The sequence below is a fragment of the Myotis daubentonii genome, chromosome 16 (genome assembly GCF_963259705.1).
Source record: "Myotis daubentonii chromosome 16, mMyoDau2.1, whole genome shotgun sequence".
Lineage (NCBI taxonomy): Eukaryota > Metazoa > Chordata > Mammalia > Chiroptera > Vespertilionidae > Myotis > Myotis daubentonii.
Window position 1 is genome coordinate 38,433,130 of NC_081855.1, and position 24,503 is coordinate 38,457,632.

Here is a 24,503-nt window from a genome sequence, read left to right on the forward strand (position 1 = left end):
ATATATTAAATTTTTATAGAAACAAATTTTATTGGAAATGCATCTCTTTCCTCTCAGTTCATGTGTGGATGAATACCATTTTTTAAAAAATTAGAATAAGACAAGGTTCAGCAACAATTTTGTACCTATTTTTCTTTCCTTTAATAAAAACACAAAACTTAAGCACAGAGAAAACTTGTTCCCATAAAGGATGGGACTGTAGGGGGTTTGTTACATATAGCAGTGTCACTCAGTTCCTTGAATTCTTTCTGAATTGTCTGATAACAGTCACATTCATTATTAAAAACTGTATTTAGTGATACATCACAAGTCAATATAATCCTCCTTTAATTTTGCTGAAAGCAAAGAATCGGAAACCATTTAATGACAAAGCTCTGGACCCTTCTCCATTTCAAACTCAGGACACATAAATGTAGAGCATGCTTAGCTTTTGCTTGGGGATCTGAGGCGGAAAAGGGATGGTAAGGAACCTAAAAAAACTTAGAGCCACGCTGGTCGGAAAGCTGCCTTATGAAAACCAGCCCTAGAATTCCTAGCATTTCTAGATGGGCCGGAAGGCCTGACTGCATACGGCCCGTCCCCGAGAAACCCGGCGGGTCGGTCTGCACGCGGCGGGTCCGCTCCCCTCCCGGTTTAAAGGGGCGTTAGCAGGAGTGAGGAGAGAAAGTGCTTCCCGTTTGGCTCGCCCGACAGACTGCCAGGCCAGGGGTCCCACTCGGTGCCGCGAAATGCAGCAGGCGAGCAGGCCCTCGGCTAAGGCAGCATTTTAATTTTCACTCGACAGAGTAGAGAAGCCGCTCGGAATAGCAGCTGCAGAGTGGAAGCCAAAGGAGGTCCCACTAGAGGTTTCGTTCTCAGGGACTTGGCCTAGAACTTGGAAGCCTGGAGCTCCACACTCTCGCCTCTAGGCCACCCACGCCCCCACTCACCCGCACTGCGCTGTTATCTCTCTGACTGACATCTTTGTCAGCCAATGACCTTTAGGACTGAGGAAGAGCCTGCCCCCTGGGATTAAGTGGGACAAGTAATTGGAAAGACAAACATTTGCACCAATAGCGAGGAGGTTCCAAAAGCTAAAGGTACAATAGCCAATGAAGAGAAGGAACCCGTCCTAAGTGACGTGTCAGGCAGCCAACGCCCGGCGCCACTGTGGGGAGCGCGTGGCTTCCGTTCCTGGAGGGCGGGGCAACGTCTCAAACGGAAGATGATTGTCGTCGGAGCCTGAGCAGGTTTGAAACTGGGGGTCGGACCCGGCGGCTGTCGTTGTCTGTCGTTGTCTGTCGCTGAGGCCCCGCTTCCGGGCTCGGCCGTCCCTGCCCACCCGGGCCCCGCCTCTCTTCGGACCCTTAGGTCCCAGGCCCGGCTCCCCGCCTGACTCGCGCCCCGCCCGCCGCGTCCCGCTGCCGACCGGGCCCGCACTGCGGCCCCGCCGCAGCCACCATGTCCCTGCACGGCAAACGGAAGGAGATCTATAAGTATGAAGCGCCCTGGACCGTCTACGCCATGAACTGGAGCGTGCGGCCTGACAAGCGCTTTCGCCTGGCGCTGGGCAGCTTCGTGGAGGAGTACAACAACAAGGTGGGCCGGGCAGGGGCTCGGAGCCCAGCGGACGGGGAGCGGGCCCCAGGAGCGCCCCCTCCGGGCCGGAACCCAGACCCCAGGACCCTCCCGCGGACTTGCCTTGGCACCACGGAGCGGTTCCTCTGAGTCTGGTCCTGAGCAGAGGGCTTCGCACTGGTTTCATTTAATCCTGGCAGCATTCCTGTGTAGTCAGGACGGTAGTTACCCCTGACCCCCCTTTTACTGATGGGGAAACTGAGGCACGATGTTGTGACGTGCCGGAGTCAGACAGCTATGTCGTGGCAGAAGCAGATCTCAAACTCGAATTTACACCCTATGTACCACTCCTACCTCCCGCCTCTCCCGCCTCTGCTTCAGCCGTGGGGCGGAGGAGGAAAGAGGGAGTGAATACCGGGAAGGAGGATGCCCGCGCTTCAGCCGGTGGTCGTTCACTCCTGGCCGCACTGGATTTCTATGAGGGCGGTCCGTTTCCCCTCGTCCCGCCCCCAGCCCCAGGTGCTCTTCATGGTCACCCAGGTCCCTCTGCCAGGATTGCCATTGCTGCCTCGTATCTGTCCTTTAAAAAGCGATCTCTTTTTTGGAAATCTTGGCCTGTAGCCTTGGTCCCACCATTGTTGTCTGAATAGAGAAGGAGGACACTCGCCGTATCTTTTCTTGGCTTCTTCATACTAGTACAGATTTGTAACCGTGAGTGGCAAGTATCCATCAATTGGGAAGCCTTCACGGAAGCCCCGGTAATAAGGGGGAAGCGTTTAAGCTGGCAGTGCAGCATACGTTTATTTTTGAAAGCTGTTGAGTAAGTCAGTGGGAAGAATTTTCTTTCCTTTACCGCTTAATTTCTTTCTTTTATTAAGAGTAAATGTTGTGATTATTAGGGATCAGAGCAATTGAAAGCCTTGGGTAGTTGTGCTTAAAGCACTCCTGCTCGGTAGGCTGGTGCAAGGGAAAAAGCCAGGCAGTCCTGCGGACTCAAGGGTCCCAGGTTCGATTCCAGTCAAGGGCATGTACCTTGGTTGCAGGCACATACCCAATAGGGAGTGTGCAGGAAGCAGCTGATCGATGTTTCTCTCTCATGATGTTTCTAATTCTCTATCCCTCTCCCTTCCTCTCTGTAAAACATCAATAAAATATATATTAAAAAAAAAAAAAGCCAGGCAGTCGAGGATCGGGTCCCCTCTGACCCATTGACTAGCTGTGGGAATTGCACATGTCAGTCTTAACTATTTCTGACCCACAGTTTGTTGTAGGAAAGGTGGTGGTCCTGTAAAAAGCATTTGAACATTGTAAGTTTGTTTACATTTCTTCAGAAGCACAGCTGTTTCTCTAGGGTTATGTTTTAACTTCTTTGGAATCCCCTTGGAGAAACTGATAAAAGCGATGGACTCTATTGCCCTGAAGTTACACAGATACCATGGAGTGCACACTGATCTGGAAGTCCACCCCTTACCCACAGAAACCAGAAAGTCCTGAGCAAGACATAACTTTCTTTTCTCTGTTTCCTCTTTCTTTCTTATTACGGCCATAGTGGACAGCAGAGCTGGGAATGGAATTCATGGTCCTGATGTTGAAACCATGTTAGTAAAATTAAGGACACTAGAACTATTGTTTAAGAATACATGTTTTTTAAAAAAAGTAAAATGATGTCTTTTAAAGGGTTTGAGTCTTCATACAAATAGATGTTTTTTTCCTTGCAAGTTCTTCCAGAGGAACTTGAGTAAACAGTAGAAGTTACATTTTTAAGGAAGACAAACTGAGCCACAGTCGCTGGTGGAATCAGTGGAGTAATTGGTGCCAAACCTCAGTTGCAGGAATTTTACCTCAAAGTTTGTCCCTTCATTTAGCAACTGTATGAGAGCTCCCTTGTGCCAGGCGCAAAGGCACTGTGGCCTTAGTAGTGTAATGCAAACTCTTAATCCCATTTATTATGTACTTTTATTACTTAAAATTTTTATTACTTAAAATTATTTTTGTGCCTCCACCTATGTAAGTCAGGGTTTTTAATGTGTTATATGCACACCATGGACATCTTTGGCAATCTGCAATCAAGAGACCTTTTTTCATGATTATGTTTTCAAATGCATAAAAATATAGGACTAAGAAGGAAACCAGTTATATTGAACTACAGTTATCAAAAACATTTTTTTTTAAGATGGTGATATATGACCTGGCTGGTGTGGCTCAGTTGGTTGAGAGTCGTCCCATGCATTGAAAGGTCACCAGTTCCATTCCTGGTCAGGGCACATGCCCAGGTTTCAGGTTCAGTCCTCTGTAGTGCGTACAGGGGGCAACCCATCGATGTTTCTCTCTCCCTCTCCCTTCTCTCTCTCAAATTAAAAAAATAAAGGGGTGATATAGTAATATGTACTTTTATATTAACTCATTAAATTACACCATCCAGTGTAATTATTACTGTGCTTTTGAAGTAATGAAGGTAAATATCATTTCAAGATATTTAACAACTGCAATGTGATATTTTAAAAATCAGTTATTTATATTTATGACAAAGTCACCGATTCGTGCCGCTTTGAAGGAAATGCTAAAGTTCAGCTAAAGGTTAGTGAAAATATGAATGTAAATTTCCAGTTCAAGTTCATGGACCGCAAGTTAAAAAATCCTGCTGTAGAGAATCTCTGCCTAGGGACTGGTGGATGGGAAATACCACTTTAAAGCTCTGATTCTCAGGCTTAGTTTTGTGGAAACTTGACATGGAGGTACCAGATTTCATAATTTGCAGGAATTTAAAAATTATTGGTTGAAATTTTCAGACCTTTGGTTTCTGCTTGCCCTCGACAATGATTGCCAGCGAGACAAAATAAATGGACATAGCAAATTAGCATTGATGAAAAGGCCAGAAATGGTCTTTTTTACTGTGGAATCATTGACTATAAGAAAACATGGTTATGCTTTTTAAAGTTTGTATTAATGTAATCATGTTTTCCTATAGTAAAATTATTCCAATGTTTCTCTCTCACATCAATGTTTAGAGGAAATTAGCATTTCAAGAACAACTTGACTTTCAGTTGTTCTAACATCAGAATAAATTGGGGAATCGTTGCAGAGTAAAGAACAGGATAATGTCAGTCACGCCTGAAATAAAAAGTTCCATTATCAGAAATTCTGTTTGTTTTTATCCTCACCAAGGATATATTTTTACTGATCTGAGAGAGAGAGAGAGAAAGGATGTCTCTCTCTCTCTCAATCCTCATTCTTTTGCTCATTAATTCAACAGATATGTATTGAACACACGCATATATGTTTTAGGCATAGTGATGATGCTTGGTAACTGTGTGGTCTTCATCAGCAGATATGAGATTGGCAGCAATGAAGACTGTGTGTTTTAGTACATGTAGGTATTTTTGATTGATATTTAGACTTTTGGAAGTTTTGCAGTGTTCCATCAGTCCCTGGCAAGACTGTCTAGGGGAATTTAAAACATAAAACTCTTCCGGTTTTAACTTCCTCCTTTCTTTTTTTCTAGACAGTGAGAGGACTAATTCCTCCATAGGACGAACTGGATAAAAGTGCTGCTGCTTTATGGCTTTTTGCCATAATTTGGCTCATACAGATAATACTGGAGATGCTATGATTTGAACAAGGAATGAATCCATGTTCTGTAGGTAGCCTGACCTGCCTGAGGCTGTGATGCCTCATTGGTCAGCCTCTGTGCCAGGAGATGAAGGAGTGCTGTGTCAGAATTCATCTGAGTTTGACAAGGCAGGCTCTCTACAGACATTGATCAGCAATAGTCAGAAATAGGCTGGAAGGGAGGACAAGTGGAAAAGACCAAGAAAAGCTGCTTTATTCTCTCAGAATTTTGCTTTAGCTGATTTTGGTTATATTAACAATTTGGGGGAAATGTTTCACTGACTGGAGTGGTATATTGATTTGGGTAACTTGGGGCTTTTTTTTTAAATCACATGTATAATATGTATTAACCTTCATGTTCTAGTACTAGCACTCAGTAATAGATGGAATACACAATTTTCTCCCTGAGGAAGCTTATATTATTAACAAGATAGATATGACGTCTTTTAATTTTTGAAAAATATAAGGTATGAGTAATGTGAATAATAATTTATGTTGTTATTCATGTAAGTAATAAAAGTAAAAGTGAAGATGTGGTCATGCCTTCAAGGAGTAAATATTTCATTTTGCATATCTGCTCCTTAGGAGACATTTGACATAGTAAATCCACAGTGTAAAAATAAGTAAAAATAATCTTGCTTCATGGCCTTTTTTTTTTTTTTTTTAGGGGCATTTGTTTCACATGTTGGTGTAAAGTGCTGTGAAACAACAGATTCAGAAAGAGAGTGGAGATGGGAAGTATAAGAAGTTTAGCAGGAGGGTGGGGAAAAAGGTAGAGGGGCAACTTAAATGTTGATAATAAGATGATTAAAGTCAGATAATTTTTCCTTATGTTCTGACAAGGATGAGGAAGGATGGCAGTATGATGCAGAGCAAATGGGATGGGGAAGATGCTGAGAAAGGGTATCTATGGCTGCAGTTTTAAACTCAAAAGAGAGCAGTTCTCCAGAATAGGATTTTGATGGGCAAAATCAACAACCCTTTGTTTGGGAGAGTGAAAAGAGGCTGCACAGGCCGGCAGCGGGAGCTTCTTCAGACCCCAGTTGACACTTCGGCAAGAGGGGAGCTAAACTTTACAAGAAGACACATAGATGTGCTATCTTCTCTAGAAGCATTAGATGAGGCAGGTTGAATGAGAGACTAAATTGTGAGCAGCCTAGCAGCTCCTCATCTCTGTTGGCTGGCAAGATGCAAAAGCTTCATGTGTTTCTATGAACTTGGGGCATGGCTATGACCTCTCTCCCACAAGAACCTTCTTTACATCATCTAGGAAGAACTTGCCTCATACGAAAGGAACCGGCATAGTAACTATAGGAAGATATTATAAGAAAGGGGGGGGTGGAGAGGAATGGGAAACGGGAAACCAGTGGCAGGTAAATTACCCATACTAGAAAAATGTTTTTTTACTTCAGTTGGAAATTAGTGGCCAGTCCTGCCACCAGAAAGTCAAAGAACTTAAGAGTAAAAAACTCCAAGCAGAGATACAGGCGATGAGGTAAAATGAGGCATAGTAACAGGAGAAAATGAAACATCAGCAGGTGCAGCCCAGGGAAATAGTGGAAGAGAAAACAAAAATTATCACAGGATTAAAAGAATAAAAATACCAACTGTTAAAAACAGAGTGAAGGTTAGAGAAGACAGATTGAGAAAATGAAATGGAAATAAATAATTAGAACATAATAGATACAGAAAACAAAGATCTAACGTAGGTATAATTGGTATTCCTGAAGAAGACCAAAGAACTGAGACACAAAAACTCAAATATGCAATTAAAGAGAACTTTATAGAAACAAAGGTTTGAAGTAATGAGTTCAAACTATACCTCAAGAAAAACTGACACCAAACAATTGGCAACAAAACACTTCTTAGGAAAGTTTCTACATTTTAAGGATGGATAAGGAATGTTTTGGACACCCAGGCAAAACAATCGAGTCCTCTTGAAGAGGGGAAAGCGAAATTAGGCTAGCCCCATTTGACAGAAGATAATAGAACAGTGTGTACAAGTCGACAGCTATTATAGATTGTTCTCTGTAAATACCTGAAAATACACTTAATATATAAGATTTATATTCATATAAGATTTAAAAATGCACTTTTTAAAAGATAACCCAGTTTATAAAAATTGACCATATATATTTTTTTTAATAAGAGAAATCAACAGATTGGAAAAAACACTACATATCAGCACTTACGGGAAGATGAGGAAACTAAAGCCCAGATCTGTTAAGTGATATTAAAGATAAAAGCAGAGCCAGAACTGGAATACTATCTGTCTCAGAGTTTTATTTGTTTTATTTTATTTTATTTTAATTTTTTTTTTATTGCTTAAAGTATTACAAAGGATACTACATATGTGTCTTTTTTCCCCCCCCCGCCCTTGACTATCCCCTGGCCTCCCCCACCCCCCAGCGTCCCATGTCCATTGGTTATGCATATATGCATGCATACAAGTCCTTCGGTTGCTCTCTTATACCCCTCCCTCCTGCCCCCCAACTTTCCCCAGTCTTCCCACTGCATTTTGACCATCTGTTCGAGGCAGCTCTGCCTCTGTATCTATTACTGTTCAAAAGTTTATAATGGTCTCTATTATCCATGAATGAGTGAGATCATGTGGTATTTTTCCTTCATTGACTGGCTTATTTCACTTAGCATAATGCTCTCCAGTTCCATCCATGCCGTTGCAAATGGTAAGAGTTCCTTCTTTTTTACAGCAGCATAGTATTCCATCGTGTAGATGTACCACAGTTTTCTAATCCATTCATCTACTGATGGGCACTTAGGCTGTTTCCAGATCTTAGCTATGGTGAATTGTGCTGCTATGAACATATGGTGCATATATCCTTTCTGATTGGTGTTTCTGGTTTCCTGGGATATATTCCTAGAAGTAGGATCACAGGGTCAAATGGGAGTTCCATTTGTAGTTTTTTGAGGAAACTCCATACTGTCTTCCATAGTGGCTGCACCAGTCTGCATTCCCACCAGCAGTGCACAAGTGTTCCTTTTTCTCCACATCCTCTCCAGCACTTGTCGATAATTTCAAGAGAAACATCAAAAGTGCTTTATTCAAAGTAATGTCCATCACTAGCTACACCTTTCCCCCATCTTTCAGGTAATTTGTGGATACCTTCCCAATAGAACTTTTCTTGTTTTGAGGCAGACCATTCAGAGACCCAATTTTCTACTTCTTCGTACGTTTTGAAGTGCTGCTCAGAAAGTGCGTGTGCCATCGGTCCGAACAAGTGGTAATCTGAAGGAGTAATACAACAAAATAGCATACGTATCAAATCGCATATACTAGTATAACAACATATGTATAACTCTTATCTATTGAAAAAATCTGCATTATTAACCGGTACACCTAGTAAATATCCAGCTCCAAGGAGAGGAAATGCAAGTGATCAATAAACAAGAAAAGGTATTCAACCTCACAGGTAGTTAAAGGAAATTGGAATTTAAGTTATCGAGACTCTTGTATTGTTGACAGTATAGGGAAATGAGCGCCTTTATATACAATCTAGATATGTGCCCTGATTGGGCACGACCTTGGAGCATCAGGATGCCTCTCTAACCAACTGAGCCTCCCGGCCAGGACTAAAAACATCTCTTGTTTAAAAAACATTGAAAGAAAATTACAGAGCAGTCATAGACTAAGAAGATACTTGTAAAACACATAACTAGGGACTTGTGTCCAGAATATACAAAGAACTCTGAAAACTTAAATAAGAAATTGAGGAACCCAGTAAAAAGTGAAACTATTCTGTATGATACTATAATGGTGGGTATACACACATCATAGATTTGTCAAAACCTATAGAATGTACAACACAAAGACTGAACTCTAATGTAAACTCTGGACTTTGAGTGATAGTGATGTATCATTGTAGGCTTGTCAGATGAAACAAACATACCACTTTATTATGTTGATAGTGGAGAAGCCTGTGCATGTGTGGGAACTCTGTACTTCCTGCCCAATTTTTTTGTGAATCTAAAGTCTTTTTAAAGGACAAAATATTTTAACAGACTTCACCAGAGAATAAATACAGGTGGCAGATAAACACATGGAAAGGTGCTCAGTATCATTAGTTGTTAATACACACCTATTAGAATGACTTAAAAAGTTGGCCATACCAAGTGCCGACAAGTATGTGGAGCATATGGAACTGTAATGTAATGCTAGTGGGAATGCAAAATGACAAAGCCACTTAGAAAATAGGTTGTTGGTGTGGCTTGGTTGGGCGTTGTAGACAAAGTTTTTAAATAAAGTTAAACATACACTTACAATATAAACCAGCAATTTCACTCTTAGTTGTCTACCAAAGAAAAAAATGAAAATTTGCCCCCTCAAAAAAACCCCTCATACATAAATGTTTATATCAGTTTACATTAATGGCCCCAAACTAGAAATAACTCAAAAGTTCATCAACTGGATATAGTGTTTCCATATAATGCAATATTATTCAGCAATAAAAAGAAAACACTACTGCCCTAGCCAGTTTGGTTCAGTGGATAGAGCGTCAGCCCTGGGATGGAAGGGTACTGGATTCGATTCCAGTTAAGGGCATGTACCATGGTTGCAAGCCCAATCCCTGGCCCTGGCCCTGGTTGGGGCATGTGCAGGAGGCAAGCAATTGGTGTCTTTCTCTCATATCAATGTGTCCGACTCTCCCCCCCTCCCTTCCACTCTAAAAATCAATGGGGGGGGGGGAAATATCCTTGGGTAAGGATTAACAACAACAAAAAGAAGGTACTACTGATACACACAACATGGATGAATCTCAAGAGCAGCATGCTGAAAGTCACAAAAGTCTCAATACTGTAATTCCATTTATACGGTATTACAGAAAGGCAAACCTATAGGTCAGGGGTTGCTTAGGACTAGGGGTAGAGGATTGACTGCAGAGGAGCCCCAGAGAACTTTTTGGGGTGATGTAAGTATTCTCTATCTTAATTATTGTGGGGGATGGGAGAGCTTACACAATTGTATACATTTGCAAATATATATATTCCAAATCATTGAAAAACACTTAGTGAAATTTTATTGTATGCGACTATACCTAAATTAAAAAAAAAAAGATAGATACTTGTATCTAAGACTGAAGTAAGAGTAAAAGGAATTCTGTTTTCTGTTGTATGGTTAGTGCTTATCCTCTCATTATGGATCGTTAGCAAATATTTTCCATTCCATCTTCCAGTTGATGGAAATTCATAAGCAGATATAACACGGCATTTCCCATTGAGCCTGACTTAAGTTTGACAGCAAAGAATGGAAATCAATATTGGCCCAAAATTAACTCTAAGAAAAAGTGGCCAGAACCAGGGAACTTCCTCTCAGTAGTTACCCCTACCCCCACCCCCCCCCCACCCACCCCCCCTTTTTTTTTTTTTTTTTTTTTTTGCCAGGAGAGTGGTTTGGATTCTTGAATGCTTGTTTTTCACACCTTTATGTGGAAACTTGTTACTAGCCAGGGTGGGGGAAGGGGCAGTTTGTGCATGAGATGTCACTTTGTTGTGTGGAACTGGGACTGCACAGGGTCTAAATACACACAGCACGTCAAGACTGGAGTAACTGAACCACACACATTATCAGATGCCTCAGGGTTGTGGGGGAAGGTGTAACCTGCTGGGCAGGTAATGCAGTTCTGTGGGTCAAAAGTGCAGGATCTGGCCCGGCCGGAAGCTCAGTGGTTAAGCATCAGCCTATGAACCAGGAGGTCACGGTTTGATTCCCAGTCAGGGCACATGCCCGGGTTTCGGGCTCGATCCCCAGGAGGGGACGTGCAGGAGGCAGCTGATAAATGATTCTCTTTCATCATTGATGTTTCTATATCTCTTCCTTCCTTTCTGAAATATATATATAAACTTTTTTTTCTAAGTGTAGGATTTGGAGTCAGAAAACCTGTCTTCAAGTTTTGTCTCTGCCTCTTACTAGCTTTGCAGTGTTGACTGTAACCCAATCCTTCAAGTCTGGGTTTCCTCATCTGAGAAATGGGATAGTTGGACTAGATGTCCTCTCTGTAATAGTTCCTGACTCTGCAGTCACTTCCCAGGAATCTGATGTCTTTGTCACGGCTCAATTTTGTTGTGTTACAGGTTCAGCTTGTTGGTTTAGATGAAGAGAGTTCGGAGTTTATTTGCCGAAACACCTTTGACCATCCATACCCCACCACAAAGCTCATGTGGATCCCTGACACAAAAGGCGTTTATCCAGACCTACTGGCGACAAGTGGTGACTATCTCCGTGTGTGGAGGGTAAGCAGGTGCTGTTTCAGCTGTTATCAGCAGCATGGAGTCACAGAGAACAGGCTGGGGTTGGAGGCAGCAGAGTGTCATTGCCACGGGGGAGAAACAAATGCTAGCAGATCTGAAATGACCTTGTTTGACTCAGCAGATTTCCTATTAGACCTAGCCAAGATTCCTGGAAGTCCCTGCTGCTGGCCACAGCCAGCCCTGGAAATCCAAGGCTCAGCTAACCTGATAGAACCTCTGAGGGGGTGGAGATACTTGAGGCTTCTTATTTTGTTTACAGTCAAGATACTTTTGAGTAAATTAAACAGACTACCGGGCCACTGATTCTAGTCAAGTATGCATGTGGATTAGGGAGTTGACTAGTGTCATCTCCCCTCTCAGCTGAGCTAATCAGCATTGGCGTCTCCTGGCCTGGAGGTGTAGTGAGTGCCCAGCCAGGCAAGGTGAGAAGACCTCTCCTCTAGAAAAATTTGGAAAACAAAGCTAGGCAAGGGGAAAAGCTTGTAGAGAAGTAGCATTCAGGGAATTCCTCTGGGTTTTATTACTCTTTATGGTAAAAATGTCCCCCCCATGTCTTATATTTACTAAGATATTGTCTAAACGGGGATTAAAAGTTTTTTTGGGAAAATGACTGGCTGATTTTTTTTTTCATTGTTCTTTTAGGTTGGTGAGACGGAGACCAGACTGGAATGTTTGCTAAATAATAACAAAAACTCAGATTTCTGTGCTCCTCTGACCTCCTTTGACTGGAATGAAGTGGATCCTTATCTTTTAGGTAAGGGAGTGAGGAGGTGTGGATTACAGTTTGAAGAAGCAAAGATATGTTTTCTCAGATTTAACCAGGGGCTTGAGGTACAGGCATCATCCTAGAATGGGACCAAGCGAGAAAGAGACTAGATAGGGAATGTGGTTCATTCCTCATATGGAATCAAGCTTCTTATAGGTGTATGGTTTGTCTCCAGTCAGAGTCTAAGATCCTAGGGTAAGGATTGAACACTTGACTCTTTGGGGCTCTCCTGGTACCCTCCCTATGCTAGGAAGTGTTTATGGCATGTGGTCTCCTGTGCTGAACTGGTGAGTAGGCACAAGGAGAGCAGCTTGCCTGGGAACCTCACTCCTGTCAGCTACTGACGTGCACTGATTGTTTCCAGGTACCTCCAGCATTGATACAACTTGTACCATCTGGGGGCTGGAGACAGGGCAGGTGTTGGGGCGAGTGAATCTTGTGTCTGGCCATGTGAAGACCCAACTGATTGCCCATGATAAAGAGGTAATGATGCTGTCCCTCTTCTGCTTTCTGTGCCTTCAGTGTGGTCAGATTGTCTTGTCTGCTCACTGTTTTGCAAATGATGTGGAAAATCATAATGTTAACATTGTGTCTGATTGAAAATAGTAACGTGTCAAGAGTGGAAAACACTATTGTAAAGGAATGCGTTTTTTGACTGATACAAACAACTTGTCCTATAGTAATTTTTCTTTTCATGCCAAAGATTGCTGTTTTTTAACAATGAACTCTCTTGGTAGACAAACTCGGACCTGATGTGATTAAAAATGAATCTTAGAGTAACATTTATCTTGAAATATATTTGCTTTTGAGAGGGAGAGGCAGGAAGAGAGAAATTTCCTGGCTGTGAAACCTAGTTAATCAATTTTTATCTAAACTTGTTTTATGAAATTCTAGTATGTTCACTTAATACTTAAAACTGTTTGGAATGGAATATGGTTTATCTTGATGGTGATGTTTCTCCTGTGTTTATTGCAAAACTCACAGGGAACTCTTTGTGGCTGCGTTTTAATCAAAGCATTCTCATGAGTGATTTTGGAAAATGGTCCTAAATCTTTTCCTCCCAGAGCTGCTGCATGCACCTAGTTCTCTGATTTCCTGTGGCAGTGTTTCCTTTTCTCTTCTACCTTTCCCTGCATAGCAAGGAATATTAATACCTGTACAGATAAAAAGGATGCCTTGACTTTAGGTCAGAAACTTGAGGTTATCTACAGAATAGGAGGTTGGTGACCAGGTTATCATTCTTAGTAAGGGATTGTTGTTTGGCTTTCTGTGCTCCTAAGGGGAAGATCTGTTACAAGACTGCTGGCCTGGCCTACTGCTGAGCCAAGGGACAAAGGAAGAATTTGTCCTGCAGAGAGGACCAGTAAGGAACTTCTGGAAACCCAGTTGACATCAAGTGAAACAGGTTGCTACGTTTTAGTTATGTGACAATGTAGTCTGCTGTTTTCTGTCAGGGTCCAGTTCAGAAAACCGGAACTACTCTAAGTATGTAAACGGAGGGGATTCAATCCAGGGGATTGCTTACACAGACGTGGCAATCTAGAGAGTAGGAGCAGTGAGGCAATCTAGAGCAGCTGTCGCCAACCTTTCGGATCTCACGGACCACTGGTTGGCGACTGCTGATCTAGAGAATAGGAGCAGCAGGAAGTGGCACTGCCCACAGGCCAGAAGGGCCAAGGGAAGAGGCAGGGTTACTGGAATCCAGGGGCTGAGTTTACCTGGCAAAAGCTAGAGCCATGGAGGGGACACAGTCATTGCCAGAGATGCTTCAGGGGGCAGAGAGAGGGGAGGAGAAATTCCTTAGCCTCTCCCTACCAGAGGGGAAGGCTGGGACCGGCAAACAGGCCCTGGCCTTAAAGAATTGAACCTGACGATAGTTGCTCTGAGAGAAACAGTGATGCCTCCTAGCACCTATGGCTTTTCTCAGTCCACCTCTCACTATCAAAGTAAAGACTTGTTTGGGGGCTCCTGTTGCTGCCTGGCAGGTTGGTGTAGAGGAGGCTTGTCATCTCCCGTGGTTTATAATGAAATTACTGGTGGAGCCCCATGAAGAAGCAGGCAGTTAAAGCTGAGAGAGCTTTACACACTCGGTCACATTGCCCATGGCACCTTGTTGCTTAGTGATACTGCTCTGGCGTCCCTGTTCTTGGCAGTTACTGAGAGCCGGCCCCCTGGGGTGCTCACATTGATACATGCCCCTGTCCTCAGGCAGGACAGAGCCTGGAGCTGCAGGGCCTCCTTGTGGTGACTGCCCAGTTCCTTTCGAATCATTCCTACTGTAAGAGAAGTGTAATTTCTTCATAGTCAGAGAAAAAGGAATTTGTGAGGTTGAACAGAACTAGATGCTCGTTTCGCACTGTCCCTTGGCAGGCAGAACCTCAAGAAGGTGGTGTCATGGTACTTAGTGAGAGTCAATCATGTCTCTCCAGAAGTCAGCTGTTGTTAATCTTGACCCCAGAGATGGGTTTTGTTTTTCCTTTCATTTGTTTTTCTTTTTCAGTGTGTCTCTCTTCTCTCTGCTTGTCTGGCTCTGGCTTGTCTCTCTCTGTCCTTTTTAATTTTTCTCTGAAGTTCTCTGTTGCTCTCTACCTCTGTTTTCTCATAGACAGTAGTGGTGTGCAGTGTTCACAGCAAGTAGTAAATGCAGAAAACAGTGATTCAAAACCTAAACCATTTATGAATGCAGGCCAACTAGGAGAAGAAACAACTTGTCCTGGGACAAGAGAGTGATAACTCTCTTTGCAAATACAGGAATGCCTCCCATGGTATAAAACTGCTGTTACTTCTTTCTTGGGAATGAGTCTCAGGTCCAGGTTTCACAGCAGAACCAACTTGGCTAAGTGGCCACAGGAGGGTTACTTCCACCTCTCTAAACTATGATCTTGGCCTCAGTGTGGTCATGGATCTGCCTCTGACCCCACACAAATGGAAGCCATCAAGGTTCAGGAAATCAATGTCTCAATCTTGTCTTGTGATAGAAGACCACACTGTCTCTGACTTGAGCTGAGCCTGTCTAAGCATACAGAATACTTGCTCAGAATCACGTGTGCTCTGTTGGTCAGCAGTTTATCATAGGGATTGGAGGAAGAAGACTTGGAAAGCAGGGCTGTGGGAAGAAGCCAGCCAATTTCTATAACAGAATGATCTTCACTCTTTGGAAAGCCACTGATGTTAGAGCTCTCAGGTTCCAGACTTTGCAGACATTGTTTGGTTTTATTTCTCTCCTCCTGTGTTACAAACGGGTTTAGATGATCTAGCATAGCAGATTTCCTGCTATGGAAAAGGAAGTAATGGATCGGAATCTGGCTGAAGTGTCTTATTCACCAACAGGTCTATGATATCGCATTTAGCCGGGCTGGCGGTGGTAGGGACATGTTTGCCTCTGTGGGTGCTGATGGCTCGGTGCGGATGTTTGACCTCCGCCATCTAGAACACAGCACCATCATTTATGAAGACCCACAGCATCACCCACTGCTTCGCCTCTGCTGGAACAAGCAGGACCCTAACTACCTGGCCACGATGGCCATGGATGGAATGGAGGTGAGCACCCTGCTTCAGGCTGGCATGGGCCTTTCAGCCTACCTCTGGCACTAAGTGTATCTAGAACAGTGGTTCTCAGCTGGTGCCAGATTTCTCCCCGTGGATTTTTTAAAATGTCTGAAGACAGTTTCGATTAACCCAACTGTGGGGGTGGGGGGAAGGAAGAGGTGGGTGCTACTGGCATCTAGTGGGTAGAGGCCAGGGATGCTGCTAAACCTCCTGTAATGCACAGGACAAAGAGTTATCTGACCCAGAATGTCAGGAGTACTGAGATTGAGAAAACCTGATCCAGAATAAGCACAGTGTGTTAAAAACTTCAATACTTGAGGAGTTGGGATTGGTGTCAATAAAGGCAATATCTAAAAAGTAAACCAAATCATACGTGTTTATGAGGCTGAGTAAGAAGCAGTTTTCCCCTCTGTAGTCAGGACAGATTCTTCCAGCTTTAGCAAACAGACATGGAAATGGCAACTCTCTGTAGCCTGTTACTTGATACAGGCAGTAAATTGTGGGTAGAGACAATGCATTTATTAACTTTGTTTTGGTGAAGCCAGCACCTCAGAGTCTTTACATTTCGAATTCTGCTTTGGGGGCAGAGGGTGCTGTCACTCTGTCCCGCTGAGCATGCACAGAATCTTAGCATACGCACCTAATGGACTTGGTGCATTATCCAGATTCATGTTACCTACTCCTGCTTCTCCCCTTCCATATCAGTCTAAAGACCCTGTATTGCTTTAGATATAGACTATAAACTACCTGTGTCTTCTTTTTTCCTTTTTCTTCAATCCAGTAGCTGCTTTTGGGACAGAGACACTCTGTATCTAATAATCTTTAAATCCACAAATGAGGAAATCATAATTAAAAAATTTTGTTTTATTTTGTGAAGTGTCTTTTTTTTTTCTCCTCTCACACTCTGAAGTCCCTGGGCCTTTTCCTTGTTGTTTCTGCAGGTAGTGATTCTGGATGTCCGAGTTCCGTGCACGCCTGTCGCAAGGTTAAACAACCACCGAGCATGCGTCAATGGCATTGCGTGGGCCCCACATTCATCCTGCCACATTTGCACTGCAGGTAAATGCGGTGGGGCGGGGGGGCAGTATGTGGGAAGAGAGGTAAGGAGATCTTTCATGTTTCCTTAGAATTGTAATCCTTACTATTTCCTGAGGATAGTTTGAGAGATTTACCAAAGTAACTCAACTGGGAGCAGCTCTACACTTGTGAAAGCGAAGCAGTCCAATTTTCTAAATATGCTTGTATTCTCAGAGCATCTTCCATATACTATTTTCATCATGTATCAGTTACAGGCTGTGTCTTTCATATGCCCACCCCTGAAATCTAGGTTGACACATAGGACTCAGATCCATGAATGTGGAAGAGAGGGACAGTCTGTCATAGACGTAACAGAGTCTTTGGGACTGCCAAGAGTGACATCTCCCTTAGGAGATGTAATGAACCTACAGTGAGCTCTGGATGCACTGAAGGGCCCTGTGTAGCCTGGTCTGGTCATTGGTGTGTGACCTGTAGTTTTCACATCTCCGTTTGCCCGCATGAGCCTGGCCAATTAGGGTTTAGTTTATTCAGCTCCCCTGAGTATAAAAGACATCAGGATAGGCTGATGGGATTAGAAGACACTGTGATATAGAAGGTCCTTACCTTGCTTTTTCTTCTCTTAGACTAAGAACTTACTATTTCGATTATAAAAGTAACATGATAGACATTACAGATCCCTTAGAAACTAGAAAAAAGTTAAAACTCAAAACCTTGCCATCCTTATCTCACCCCTTCATCCTTTCCTGGTTCGTGTTATGGGATGAGAGGTGCCCACCAGGTCCCATTCTATCACCTACCTCCAATGCAGTGAACACAGCCGGGGACAGCCAGAGGCTAGCTTTGAGTCCTGGCTCAGCCACTCACTGGCTACATTGCTCTGTGGTTTTGGGCAAGTCCTTTAAATTTCCAAATCTCCGTTTCCTCATCTATAAAATGGGGGCTTAAAATAAAATCTTTCTCACTGGTGAGCAAATGTTTTGTAAACTAACCACCAGCACCGCCAAATGTAGGGATAATTATCCTCTTTGCCCGAGTTGTAACCTTGCTCTCTGCCTTTCTGTCACCAGCGGATGACCATCAGGCTCTCATCTGGGACATCCAGCAAATGCCCCGGGCCATCGAGGACCCTATCCTGGCCTACACAGCTGAGGGAGAGATCAACAACGTGCAGTGGGCATCGACTCAGCCCGACTGGATCGCCATTTGCTACAACAACTGCCTGGAGATACTCAGAGTGTAGTGTTGGAAGCGCCATGTTCACGAGGCAGGGGTTTCGTGTTTCCCGCCTCTGCCCCACCCCAAAGTAAGAAGAAACATGTTTCCAGTGGCCAGTGTGTCTTTCATTGCTTTGCACCCACTGTTACCAGAAGCTGCTCTAGGAGTTCCTGGCCAGTCACCCCATTGCTCTCTGTGCTACACTTAGGGCTGTGTGGCACCTCCTCAGCCCAGGGCTGAGTTTTAAGATTTTCTCTCCTTTCTTCTTCTTTCGTTCCTCAATTAAAAATTTCTGTATATTAGTTTGTCAGCCGTTGTGTTAATGAGCATTACGGGCACTGGCTATGTTTGTATTCATCTGCCCCAGATGTCTCTGTCCGTCTGTTGCCCAAGGCAGCAATCTGTGTCCATGTCCGTGTTAGCACTTAAGTGGGAACAAATACCAATTTGAAGTTGTCTTTCCTCCTATTATCAATGTCTGTAACAAATTTCAACTTTGTATATTTTTTATCTACCAGGCTAATCTTTTTATGAAAAGAATTTTACTCTCTGGTTTCTTCCTTTGTTTCATAGTCCTCCCTGATAGCACCTTCCTCTCCTCTCTCAGTGCCCGAACCTGGCACGAGGCCCTTGACCCCATGAGCAGTTGCCTTCTTGCGTCACTGCCTGAGCAGAACAGACCTGACCGGGAGTCCCAAACCGCCTTGGTGCTCTGAAGCTGGCCAGCTCTCACACCTTTTTTCAGTCTGGCTCTTCTCAAGGGCATTCTGGGCTCCAAAACACACATGTGAAGCCTTCTGTACTCGCCGAAGTACCTCTGTCCAACCCTACTGGGACCTGTTGGGAACATGCTAGAGCAGAAATAGGCTGATTGGGTACCTGACTTGAGGGGAACAGTTTCAGGAAAGCTGAGCCTAGAGCATATTTCCAGTACATAGTTTCAGAGTTTGTTTTTCCCTCCAAATAAAAGCCCCTGGCCATTCTGTTTCATGGCTTGAATGATGGACAAAAATGATCTATAAGTTGTACTTTGGTATCTCTGTTCGTTTAGTTAACTGTGATTGGTGGTATATCAGCCACTCTTTGGATTGAGAGCTCTGAGGTGAGAGACTCCGGCTTGAGAGGCACACAATCTGTGCATCTAACCCTGAACACGATCTCCTTTAGAGTACGGGAGACTGTCAGCTCTTGTAAGGGGAGCCATTGTGATTTCAGGCCATCAATTACATAGTTACAAAAAGAATCGGAGACCCAGGGTCAGCCAGTTAGGAGCTCCGGTTTAGGTCTGAGCAGTATTTGAACTTGCAGGCTGCAGGGGTCTGTTTCCATTATGTGAATGAGTTCCGTGAAGGGTCTTGGATGTCACTGGTAGTAGGCTGAGTTTAGGATACGCTCAGAGTCTGGGCGGGAGTCTGCCTGGTTCATCTTGCTCTGCCCAGTGGCTGAAGGTTTCTAAGATCCAAGAGTAGCAAACCAGACCACAAGGCTGATGGTTTTGTCCACTTAGGCTCTCACCTGCTCTTGAGAAACAAGACAGTTAGCTTTGTTCTTCTGAGCCCTTTGAACCCTTTGGTTGAGTCTTCCTTTTCAGAAGCAGATGTATTTTTATCCACAAAGCTCTTTGCTTTACTACACAGGGGCTTGTCCCAAAGTAAAAGGCTCTTTTGTTAGAATATTTTCCTTTCTGCCTTTTTACTTTTTTTTTCTGGTTTGGGGGCTCTTTGGCTACTCAGCTGCTTGAGGTTTACGCTCCTGCATTTACCAGATTTGCAGCATGTCATTTGGAGATGTGAAGTGAGCAGTTCTTGCTCAGAACCCTTCTCTGCTTGTAGTTATGTTTGATGGCTCCAGGGCCCTTCTCGCAAGGATCGCAAGTCTAAATTGATGGCTGTTTGCTCTAGGAGGCCATCAGTTCCTTCTTGTGGAAAAGGATCTGAAATGGAGATCAGAATGGAAGAGGGAGCTGGTCCTGCTGAGGCAGGGCTTAACTGTACTGAGATCTGATTTAAGATCCCTTCCCTGATCTGCACCTAAGCCTGGTCTGAATGGTGAGATTTGCACAACTAGAATTCAAAAACAACCTGGAGGAAAAAAATTAGTTAATAGTAATTAGAATATATTTGGGTAAAGTTGCTATTTATTCTGGAAATCTACAGCTTTTGATTTTCCCCCCTTGCCCTGTGGACTCCTTCCTAGCCCTATCACTGTCCTTAGGCCCCACAGTGCTGTCCTGACATCCCACCTGGGGCCCAGGTGAGACTCCCACGCTCCCTGAGCAAACGCACACTCACAGTTGCTGGGATGCTGGTATTTGAAAGTCCTGGTTCTCACCCTCTCTTTATGCCACAGGCCAAATGGCCTCATGGTTGAGGAGGGGATTTCTGTAGTTTCAAGATTGAGAAAACCTCTTAGCCAGCCATGTTCCAGAAAGCAGAGATCTGTTGTAGTTTCAAGAGCCAGTGTCTGTTTAGTTTGTTTAGGTTCTCAAATTGACAAGCAGAGAGCACAGCTAGATCTGCTCTCCTCGAAAGGGCGAAGAGCAGCTGCCAGGACTTCAGTGGAAAGGCCACACACCCTTCTGGGCTCTTACTCTGGTGACCCTTTGACTTGTTCGTGGCCCCTGAGCTGAAGCTGCCTTTGTTTTTCTTGTCTCCTCTGAAAGGAGAGGAGGAAGTGCTGAATAAATTAGGCCTCAGGTTCCACATCAGAGAGCTGGTGAATGGGTACAAGCCTTCAAGAGCTTGAGTGTTTACACTCCAGAGAGTTGGAACCTCTCCTTCCAGGTAGGAATCGGGCTGCAATATGAGAACTTGAAGATGGGAGATATTTGATAATGAGGTGAGAATTTCTTATCAGAACCAGGATTGGCTCTCAGAGAACTGGTTAAGATTCGGGAAGAAACAGAAAAAATTGAGATTTCTACAAGGTTTGATGATAGTGGTGGCTGAAATTTTAGGAGGCAGTTTAGGATGTGGGAGAAAATCAATGGTAAGTGTTGCTGTAGATCAAAGGGGAAAGTATTAGAGGGCAGTGATGGCCCGAGGGGAGGAAGTATACAGATGCTATGTGGCATGGAGTGAGACTGTGTCAGGGACCATTCATCGGGTACCTGTGATACTGGGTAACAGGTACAGGAGGACAGCTCAGAGCAGTGGGGCCCCTCCCTGCAGCAGTGCAGTGATATGTGATGTTTGCTGGTAGAAATCCTCAGGTCTTGGGAGTCCCGTGATTGTTCGAGACCATGGCTCTTCTTGGTTGTAGGTTTGTAGGGAGCCGAAGAAGCAGGTCATAAACAGTCATGCTGAATTTCCCCACGCCTCCCTTTTCTCTTATCCTTCTCTTCCCACTCCCTTCCCACTGTAGAACTTTCTCCCTGCTGCAGCCTGGGCCTTAAATTCCTAGGCTGTGCAGAAGCTGCAAGGTTTTCCAAACTTGGCAGTGCCAGCCCAGTACCATCTCTCCACCTTCCCCAGTTTGAGAATTTGGCAGTTCCTTCAACTGCCTGGCTTGGGGTAAGGGAGACCATTGAAGTAGAAGTCTCAAAGCAGACTCCCCTTTACGGTCCAGGATGAGGAAGGAGCGTCATGCTTGGCACTTCAGTTGAGTTTTCCCTGGGAGGAAAGCTGAACTGAGCAGTCACTGTGAACTCAGGGCCAGGCTCTCTAAGAATTTTCTTTTCTGTACCAGCTGAACTAGCTACTGAGAAAGTCTCATGTTGCAGAGCCTTGCCCACCACCCCATCTGCACCCTTTTCTTCTCCCACAGTTGTCATTGCTGCTAATGGTCAAAGGCAAATGTATGGGCCAAGTCCTCTCAGGCTACTTTCCGGATGTTATTTTTAAATATGGGATATGCAGGTGCCTTTCCAAAGAGGCTTGGACTGGTATTAAAAACCAGAAACAAATAAGCTAATAGAAGTATGAACTCAAGAAGAAAGATGTTGGCAGTCTGTGTAACAGCTGGAAAACTTTAAGTGCCCACCTTTGGGACAAGTGAGTGAAGATGAACTTGTTTATCTGCTATTTAAAAGAAATGTTCTCACCTTGGGTTGATTGTGTACAGTATGTTATGAAACTTGTTGAGCTAAAGCTTTGACTTGCTTGAGTCGAGTATGAATCATTTGCTTTGGTTCCTGTGTATTTTATGATCCCCCTGTCAGTGACTTTCCATCCCCATCCCTCCTCCCCCTAGTGTGAATTTGTAGCATGATTGTACAAACCTCTCTGTAGAAATGGAGATTTCTTGTTCTCTGAAATGTTACGCTCTAGCCAATCAATCTAGCCTAGTGTGTCTGAACTTACTTTCTTGTTATATATTTAAACTTTTCCTCTATACTATGGATTTTGTGGCATCGTATGGTCAGGTGGAGAGGAAGCTGCCCCTTACACAACTGTACTGTAACTATTTTTCTTTTTAAGAAATTATTTTCACAGGACTGATTGTACACAGGGCTTATAATAACATTTTAACACTGTGCTGTGAAACCACAATGGTAAATCCCCATTGACGGCTATTTCAAAAGCACCTAAAAGTGGAGTGTTATGTCTATGACTTTATTTCTTGCTTCCTGAGTATATTAAACCTAATTTTTGCCCTTTCATTCTGTTTCAGCCTCCTGTATAAGACCGTATTTTCTGCCCATCATACTTTGTAATAAAACTTGAACATGTATAGGTTGACTGAATAATTTCTTGTGGTGAATTTAGTTCTTCCCATTCTGCTACCATGGTCATGTTCCAGAGACACTGGCTGGGGGATTAGACTCCACCCCTGCTCATCACTATCTGACAGCCTAACATCACCTTTAACAAAACACAGAGCACCTCCTCTATGCCAGGGACCGTGACCCACAAGTTGCTCACAGTCTACCAGAGGAAACGCCACATAAACAAATACTGTCAGTGTTGTGCAAAAATAGGTGTGTTCAGGCTTACTTGTAGCCCTGAGGAGTCAGTAATCACCTTTGACTGGGTGGGAGCCAGAGATGGTAAGGGGAAATCTCATAAGACATACTTGAACTGGGCTTTGAAGGCTGAGTTGGAATTCTCTAGGAATAGGGAAAGGCATTTAAGGCAGAGGAAACATTCAGGTACCAATCTATAAACGCAAGAAAAGGTGTGATCATATTCAGAGAAGTACAAGTTGATGTGGGGTTTTATATGGGAACTGGTGGCAAATGTGGCTAGAGAGGTAAGTAGGAGCCAGATCAGAATCTTTTGTGCTTTGCAGAAAGATTAGACCTTACTCCTGTATGAGACTGGAAATTGTACATAGAGGCAAGTCATGCTCAGAATTGCATTTTAGGGAGCAATGAAGAAATTACCTTTGAGTGGGGGGTGAGACAGGGAGTCAGTTCACCTGTTATAATCGTCAAAGTGAAAGAAGGGGAAAAAAAAGCCTGAACTAAGGAGAAGCAGGAAAGGAGAATAGGCCACAATTGAAAAGATTTAAGAGCCAGGATAATCAGGATTCAGTAATCTATTGGAAGGGTGATAAAGAAATGATAACTCTCAAATCCTGTAGGTTTGGACACTAGGCTCTAATGTGATAAGTAGAGTTTCCAAGTCCAAGCCACTTTCCCAACATGGTAGGATGGAGAAGGAGTTCCTGTCCCCACTGATAGTCAAATGCAGGCAGTCGTAGGTGAATACTCCTCCCACTTATTTTTATTGTCATTCTTTATTCATGTTGGGCCATTTCAAGGGAAGAAAGAAAAGCAAAATTGTGATTCGTTCAGTGAGCCAGAATTTACTAAGTGCCTGCCATTCTGTCAGAAGAATGAAGCTGGGAGTGGCAATGGGTCTCTGAAGGGAAGTATATACTCTGAGAGTTTGTTTTATGTGGCAAAATGAGCATCTACTGGCTCTGTTAAAACTGCTATGTGGTCTGACTGTGTGTTGTTGTTTTTTCCTGACTCTGTATTTTATGGGAAATACATGATTCTTACTCTTTCGTTTTTAAGGGAAAAGCTGGTAGAGTAAACTATTCATCTCAGACTGGGCTATACTGCAGTTAAAAATCAGACTGAACACAACAAAAATTGGGGGGGTTGCTTACACCAGCAATTTTCAACTGGTATGCCACAAGAGTTTTTTTTATTTTTTTAATGAAGATTGGAGAGGTTTTTGTTTTATTAGTTCTCCTAATAAGTTTTTTGTTGTTGTTGATTTTAGAGAGAAAGGAAAGGAGAGAGAGAGGAACATTAATGTGAGAGAGAAACCAGTTGCCTCCGGCATGCCACCCACCTGGGATCGAGCTCACAATCTAGGCATGTGCCCTGACTGGAATCAAACTGATAACCTTTCTGGTCACACCGGCCAGGGCCATGAATGCTCATAAAAGCATTTTTCAGGATAGTCAAAAGGTAGAAATAACACAAATGTCCATCAACCGATGAATAGATAAATAAAATGTGCTCTATTCATATAATGGAATATTACTTGGTAATAAAAAGGAATGAGTACTGATACATGCTACAACATGTATGAACCCCGAAAACAAG

At 43.6% G+C, this 24,503-nt stretch overlaps 1 protein-coding gene across 2 annotated transcripts; it reads left to right on the forward strand.

Moving 5' to 3' along the window:
• Nucleotides 1-1,185: 1,185 nt before the first annotated feature.
• Nucleotides 1,186-22,672, forward strand: DCAF7 (DDB1 and CUL4 associated factor 7). 2 transcript variants are annotated; one of them, XR_009449218.1, is made up of 8 exons: nucleotides 1,186-1,578; nucleotides 11,257-11,415; nucleotides 12,076-12,187; nucleotides 12,564-12,682; nucleotides 15,530-15,739; nucleotides 16,690-16,807; nucleotides 17,854-18,089; nucleotides 22,613-22,672. XR_009449218.1 is itself a non-coding variant. In XM_059669908.1 (7 exons), exons 1-7 carry the CDS (start codon nucleotides 1,441-1,443, stop codon nucleotides 18,024-18,026), a joined length of 1,029 nt encoding a protein of 342 aa, XP_059525891.1. In that variant the 5' UTR covers nucleotides 1,186-1,440; the 3' UTR covers nucleotides 18,027-22,672. The 2 variants fall into 2 exon arrangements, 1 of the variants encoding a protein (XP_059525891.1); XM_059669908.1 differs by having other exon boundaries at nucleotides 17,854-22,672.
• Nucleotides 22,673-24,503: the final 1,831 nt, after the last annotated feature.